This window comes from Chelonoidis abingdonii, chromosome 2 (assembly GCF_003597395.2).
Source record: "Chelonoidis abingdonii isolate Lonesome George chromosome 2, CheloAbing_2.0, whole genome shotgun sequence".
In the NCBI taxonomy this organism is placed as follows: domain Eukaryota; kingdom Metazoa; phylum Chordata; order Testudines; family Testudinidae; genus Chelonoidis; species Chelonoidis abingdonii.
In genome coordinates this window covers 239,008,341-239,015,924 of record NC_133770.1, presented here as the reverse complement: position 1 = coordinate 239,015,924, position 7,584 = coordinate 239,008,341, and the positions used below count along the sequence as shown (strand labels likewise).

At 44.8% G+C, this 7,584-nt stretch overlaps 1 protein-coding gene across 1 annotated transcript in view; it reads right to left on the bottom strand.

The window, feature by feature from the left end:
• The window catches only part of VXN (vexin), a 23,689-nt gene continuing 16,105 nt past the window's right edge, over nt 1-7,584 (bottom strand). The window contains exons 4-6 of the mRNA XM_032777033.2: nt 4,463-4,524; nt 3,139-3,227; nt 1-465 (exon numbers count right to left, since the gene is read on the bottom strand). Coding sequence (XP_032632924.1) covers nt 279-465; nt 3,139-3,227; nt 4,463-4,524 — 338 coding nt within the window. The 3' untranslated portion in view covers nt 1-278. The remainder of the gene's footprint in view (nt 466-3,138; nt 3,228-4,462; nt 4,525-7,584) is intronic.

Genomic DNA, 7,584 nt, shown 5'->3' with positions numbered 1-7,584 from the left:
AGTAGTTTTAGCATTAGCAAATCAAAGGTGGAATCTGTTACAACTGTACTGGTATCAGAAATATTCTAGTAAAATATGGCTGTTGAATTAACTCACATTCATCTTTTATCTCCATTACCCTTCCATCTATCCAGGTTAGACAAATGCCCTGAATAGCACAAGTAATGTTATGTCCTCAGATATTCATCAACAGAGTTACATCCAACCCTAGGGAAATCCTGAAGCCTTCTGCCCTTGCTAAAGGAATATGCATCCTGCAAAAGCAAAGCTGAGGCTTGTCAGTCAGCCTCAAAGGCACTGTTTGTTGCCCCCAGATATTCTGATTTCTTCTTGTGCTTCATCCACATTTTCCTCAGGATGCCGGGTGTTCCGCACAAATTGTTGCCAGTCAATGGTAAAGAAGCATCTGCTTCTGGGGCGAGGGTTAAGTCATGCTCAGTGTTCTTCCTCGAGTGCCGTCTATGGCTAGAGAACAAAGCAGGACACACAAAACGTTTCTCTCTTGTGGCCCTTTGCGAGGTTCATTCGTATTTTCAATGACTAACTAAACACTCTGAAATAACCTTGTTTTAACATAAGGAAAAAAGCAGCTTAAACTGGGATGTAATTACATTTGTTATAAGTAGATCCCTCTTCCAGCCTCCTGTTCTTTCGACTCTCTCCAACACTGACCCTCTGTCCCAAGTGAGCAAAATATAGATTAAATATAAATACATTAAAATAGTGAAACTAACACTGCAAAACTGAGTGAACAGCTGGACTGTATTTTGTGCAAACCTCACCTCTTCCTCTGACTCCTCTTTGACCTCATTGTTGTCATGTCTAGAGGCTTGATTCCACAAACCTCCCTGCTCATGACATCAGTCCCAATGGGATCACATCCTACATTACAACCCAATCCTGAAAATACTAATGGGTACAGTGTTAACTACACCCCATTAAAGCCAATGGACTATGGCACTGTTTCCCAAACGTGGGACGCTGCTTGTTTAGGGAAAGTGCCTGGTGGGCCGGGCAAGTTTGTTTACCTGCTGCCCCTGAGGTCCAACTGATCGTGGCTCCCACTGGCCGTGGTTTGCTGCTCCAGGCCAATGTGAGCTGCTGGAAGCAGCGGCCAGTATGTTCCTCTGCCCATGTCGCTTCCAGTAGCTCCCATTGGCCTGGAGCGGTGAACCGCGGCCAGTGGGAGCCGTGATCGGCTGGACCTGCGGACGTGGCAGGCAAACAATCTGGCCCGGCCTGCCAGGGGCTTTCCCTACACAAGCAGCATCCGAAGTTTGGGAAACACTGGACTGTGGGAAAGGCTACGTTTATGTCACGGAGGTCATGGAAGTCACAGAATCTGTGACCTCCAGAGACCTCCATGACATTCTCTGCTTCAGCTCCAGGGGCTGCAGGACCCTGGCAGGATTCCGGCAACAGGTGCCCCCTGCAAGGTTCAGCGACAGGTGACAGACTCCTGAGGGGCCCTCAGGGTTCCAGTGATGGGCAACAGCCTTGTGCGGGGGAAAGGAAACGCCTCAGGCAAGGGGCTGGGGATGTCCCATTTTCTCTTTGGGAATATGGTCACCCTGCAGCTCCCAGCCACCATGGCCAGAGGGGGAACCCACAGCTCCCAGACAACACAGTGGCACAGGAAGCCATGGAGCCGCAGCAGCAAAAATCACGGAGAGGTCACGGCTTCTTTGAATTTTTGTTTGTTGCCCGTGACCTGTCCGTGACTTTTACTAAAAATAACTATGACAAAATCTTAGCCTTAACTATGGGTATGCCTACACTGGAGCTGGAGGTGTAATTTCCCACATGAGTAGACATACACATGCTAGTTCTGATCAAGCTAGCTTGCTAAAAATAAAGAGTAGTCATAGCAATGTGTGTGGTGGGAAGGGCTAACCACCCTGAGTAATATCCTATCCAAGACTGTAGGTACATACTCAGGACAGCTAAACCCTCCCACCACTAGTACCACCGTGGGCTTCATTTCTATTTTTAGCACACTAGCTTGATCAGAGCTAGCACAGGTATTCCTATTCAAGCTGAAATTCACATCTCCAACTCCAGTGTAGACAGCTCCTAAGTCTGGTGGTAAGCAGGTAAGCACTAGGCCCAGTAGTGTTTGTGACATCCTTAGATTGTAAGATCTCTGCAGCAGGGACCATAAGCCAGATCCTCTGCTGATATAAACTGGCGTAGCTCCATCTATTTCAGTGGAGATACACGAGAGGAACAGGCCCCAGGTTTATAATATGAGTGTAAAGGCATGCCCATGACATGTCTAAATAATGATGAGAATAAATATGGGCTGGTTGTTACTGCCTCCACATAGCAATCTATTTATCTACATTCATCTCTGATGTAACTTGATTGACAGATTAATTTACATGAGGAGTCCAATTGGCCCAGAGTAGCCATTTTCTATTCAATATAATTTATCTATTTAGAAAATATAAGGAAACTGCACCTTATGGTGGCTCAGTGCTTTGGGCTAAATTCTGCAGATGACTTCAGTCTGAAGTCATGTAATCAAGGAGTCTGAAGGATGTAATCAAGAGCAGAACTTGGCCCAGTATCTCCACATAATGACCATGGCTATTTCTTTTTCTTTCTAAGGGAGACCTTGGCTTGAGTAAATTGGACTCATGACATCACACTAGTTAGATGTTTATAAATAATTAACTTTCAGAGTGGCAGCCGTGTTAGTCTGTATCAGCAAAAAGGAACAGGAGTACTTGTGGCACCTTAAATTTGTTAGTCTCTAAGGTGCCACAAGTACTCCTGTTCTTTTTATAATTACTCAGACATCATTAACTTTTTTTCTGATTAAGCAAGAGAAATTAAATTGACATATGTCCCACACTTAAAATAGCCTTAAGATCTGAAATGCCTAGGTTTCTAGTGCATAATCAATAAAATAACACCTTAGGCAAATATTTTGAAAATTAATTACTCATCTACTGTAGATCATTGAGATTTATTACTCCAGTCATGGGTAATTTGCAACTGACTTTTTGTATGTGTGTGTGAACTGATGACTTACACTCTGGACCACCTGCTGCTTTCCCTTACAGACAGAGCGTTAAAGCCCCAGGCAGAACTGCACTAGGAGTGGGTGGATGTAGTGAAAGGGGACTGACTTACTCTTCTGCAGAAGCACTGTCCTGTGTAGCTGGTTCTATGGCTGCAGCCTGTTTCACTGTGATATGGGTGACTGGGGATGTCGAAGGTTGCTGGGGAAGAAAAAGGTCATTAAGAAACTTCTACACATTTCTCTAATGAATGGGGACTGCAAGTTACTTGGGGACTTATGGGGAGAGGTTTTTAAACCCTTAACCACAAAATAATCCTTACTAATATGAATAGTCACTTCTATAGATGCACTCTTGTGAGCAAGGATTACTTGCGTGAACAAGGGTTGTGAGACTGATGCCTAAAAACCCCTGTAGGTTTCATTGCTTTTTGGTAAATCATTTCTTCAGTACTGAGGGACAACTACTCACCTGCTGTTAGTGGGTGCAACTCCATATTGGGCCCTGACTGTGCCTGTAAAGTGGGGATAATGACCCTGACCTCCTTTGTGAAGCACCTGGAGACCTACTGATGAAAAGGGCTAGATAAGAGTGAGGTGGTATTCCTACCACTGCTTCAGGCTGCAACTAGAGTGGCTAGTTTTGCTGAGGATGTTGGACTTAATTCACTGTGGTCACTGTTGTTTAGTGGCTCCACTTTTCTTAAACCAATTTATATGTGTCACACAGGATTAAACTGAGACGACTAGACCTTCCTCCTTGCGTTTTTCTAGGGTTGTTCCAAGAAGCAATCATTAAAAGTGTCAGACATTACTTTTCCAAATCTAGTCCAATTTGACCAATTTAAATGCGGGTAGATGACATGATTTTTGTATTGCGTGAAAAAGTAAATTCTCTATTCTTTTTTTTCACACCATTCATGGTTTTATAGACCTCTACCATATATCCCTTTAGTCATCTCTTTTCTAAGATGAACAGCTCATATCTTTTTTAGTCCCTCCTCTTATGGAAGCTGTTCCATACCCTCGATCCTCTTTGTTTCCCTTCTCTGAACCTTTTCCAGTTCCACTATATCATTTTTGAGATAGGGTGACCAGAACTGGGCACAATATGAATCCATGGTATGCCCACACTGTGAATACAGTGCACTCATCATATTTTCTGTCTTATTTTTTATCCCTATCCTAATAGTTACTAACATAGTCTTAGTCTTTTTGACTGCTGCTGCGCTTTGAGCAGACGTTTTTCAGAGAGCTATCTGCCGTGACGCCAAGATCACTTTCACTGGTTGTAACGAGCATTTTAGAACCCATCATTTATCTAGTTGGGATTATTTTTTTCAGTGTACATTAGTTTGCACTTCTCACTATTGAATTTCATGTGCTAGTTTAAAGGACATCATGTACAGGTAGCTGGTCTTACTGAATTTTACTTACAGAAGATTTTCCATCCAACTGGTTATCACAGGACTTTGATGACTCTTGTTCAGAAATTCCCACTGCAATGCATAATTAAGATGCTATTATTGGTAATTATTTTTCCCTTGGACTTTGTGTAATTAAAAGATTATGTGGAAAGAGCCAGTAATTAGAGTAATAGTCCTATTAGATTTCACTATGGCCAGTTGCAAAGATCTATATCACAAAAGGGCTGACTACCTTTTGTTATACAGGAATGGGAGGACTTGGAATAGCTAAAGTAGACTTGCAATGCGGTAGGGCAAAATCACTCAATCTCCCATTCTTTGGCTTTTGAAATGGTAACTTCATTAACAATGGTAGCTATTAACAATGGACCAAACCTTCAGGTCCTTACTCCACGTTTCATTGTGCATGGCCTTGTGTGGAGGCAAAAAAGGAAGCTGCAAAGAGCATCTCCCCCACCTCCATCAATTCAGGCATTTTTTTGAGAGCTTCACTTTGCTACCTTAATAATGTTCTTTTAACATTGTTTTTGTGTGTGTATTTTCCTAGATTTTTTTTAAAAAAAGGAAATAGTAAAAACAGAGATTCCATCATATGGCATCATATTGACACCCATGTGGTTCATCAGTAGGGTTGGATCTCCTCCATTTGAGCCAGGGAGCAACAGATAGAAGTAGTAGCTTGTCATCCTCTGTGTGGACTAGATCTAGAGAGGTGTGAGAGTGCAAATATTTGTTGATAGCAGAGGAATGGTGAGACTCAGGAATCTTGAGTTCCATTCCAGGGTCTGGAGGGGAATGCGTTCTGGTGGACACAGACACTTCTGCCCATTTCCCACAAGCTTGTCCCAATCTGCTCCATACCCTCCAACCTGTCCTTCTCCTAGTCCTGCCTTTTTCCCCATCCCTGACTCCTTGTACCAGTCTCATTCCCCTCACCTACCCATTCCTCAGGCTTCTCATCTCAGTCCCACTCTCTCTGCCTGCCAGTCCCAGTACCCCTCCCCTGGCTCCTTGTTTGATTTCTCCCTCACCCTCCTCTACTGTCCCTTAATCCAAGTCTTACTCCTAAAACTCCTCATCTGATCTGTGGGTATGTCTACACTACCCACCAGATCGGTGGGTAGTGATCAATCTATCGGGGATCGATTTATCTTGTCTAGTGTAGACACAATAAAATTGATCCCCGATTGCTCTGCCGTTGACTCCGGAACTCCACCACGGGGAGAGGTGGAAGCAGAGTCGATGGGGGAGCGGCAGCAGTCGACTCGCTGCCATCCTCATGGCCAGGTAAATCGACCTAAGACACGCCGACTTCAGCTACGCTATTCGTGTAGCTGAAGTTGCGTATCTTAGGTCGACCGCCGCCCCCTAGTGTAGACCTAGCCTAAGTCTGCCTCCTTGCCCCAGCCTCCTACCTCTCCCTGGCTCTAGTCTCAATCTCTTTGCCCAGCCACTCCCAATTCTTTCCCCACACTGCAGCTCCTTCTCAGATCTGTCTCATTCCCCACTTTCACCCTTCATTGGTTCCTAGTCCGAGTCCCCTTGTCCAGTCAGTCTCCTCTTGAGCTACTATCCTATCTATGTTTCCCAGCTCCCAGCCAACTGGCTCTCAGTTCCCCATCATTTCCCTTAGTGGCTCCCAGTCCCAGTGTCCTTGCCCAACCAGCCCAGCCTCCCCTTTCCCCGTAATTGGCTCCTAGTTCCTGCCTCCCCTTTCCAGCTCCTAGTCTCCTTGCCCAGCTAATGCCAGTCACAGTTTCTCCCCACCTCTAGTCCCAGTATCCCCAGACTCCTTGTCTCAATCTACTCCTTTCCCTCCTTGCTGGCCCAGCTTTTGTCTCTTCTTCATTCAAATCAGATGCTGCCTCCTTCAGACTGCCTGGATGCAGGGGGCTCACTGAGAGCACAGGACAGAAAGGCTCCCTGCTACCAGTTCCAGTGTCTGGCCTCAACTAGGCCTGGAGTACCCATTACAGGGAAAGTCCTCCAGAGCCCCAGTAGCTCTGGGCTGGAGCATGCTCAGTCACTGTGGGGATGGTCACAGTGAATGTGCACCCTTGTTAGGCTTGAGCAGGCTCAGTGAAATCTACGAAGTCTCTACTGATCATGTGTGAACTGTGTTTTTTCAAAGGCTTAGAACTTGGCCAAATTTGGGTGGATTGTCATGGGCGGCTAACGCACATTCATGATACACAGGCCACCTCTCTGTCAAGTTTCATGACTCTGCTGCAAAGCACATGGGCACTTAAAACTGTTCAAAAAAAAAAATTGCAACCATTTTTTAACAATGGCAAAAAAAATTATTTTTCTCTTGCCTGCTACTCAGAAACAACTGACCTGTTTTGTACTTCTGGAGGAATTCTGTGCCACTGCATATGTGCAGAATTCATGTGCCGTGCAGACTTTTTTTTCCACAGAAAATACATTCTTCAAGAAAGGTATTGTGGTTATGCCTTTCACCCACCAGGGGCCAGGTTAGGAGGCACAGGATATGGGGGGATGGACAGTGTGGGTCACATGGGGCTGCTGGGGGTCACAGTATGAGGTTCAGAAGGGCTAGTTGGGGGGACAGATGGGTGGAGGCTGAGTAGGTGAGGTTGAAGGGGGGACCAGGGCCACATGGGGTTGGGGGAAGAGGTATCAGAGTGGGGGTGCAGGGACACATGGGGATGAGGGAAGGAGGTGCAGGGACACATAAGGATGGATGGAGGAGCAGTGGGTGAGTGGGGGTGCAAGGACACTCCCTGAAGCCTTTACAGTGCCCTTGAGGGGTGTGGGAAATACATTTCTGTATTGTAGTTTAAATTAATTATTACTCAGAGTTTTGTATTAATATGCCTAGTAAGGAATCTATTTGTCAAAAAACATTTTCTGAATCTTTTTTGTTGTCTGTATTGTTACAGAAATAGCCGTTGATAGGTAGTTTGAAATAAATTACCAAAATAATACAAACTGGCATGTTTATTGTGTTGTTTTGACAAATAAAATATGCAGAATTTTGAAGAATTTTTAATTTTTTGGCACAGAAATTTTTTGAGATAAATACCCATTTTAATGAAAACTTCATGGAACTAGAAGGCTGCAGCGTCAAACAATGTGCTGAGCAATCAGCACAGAGATGGCAAAGTAATG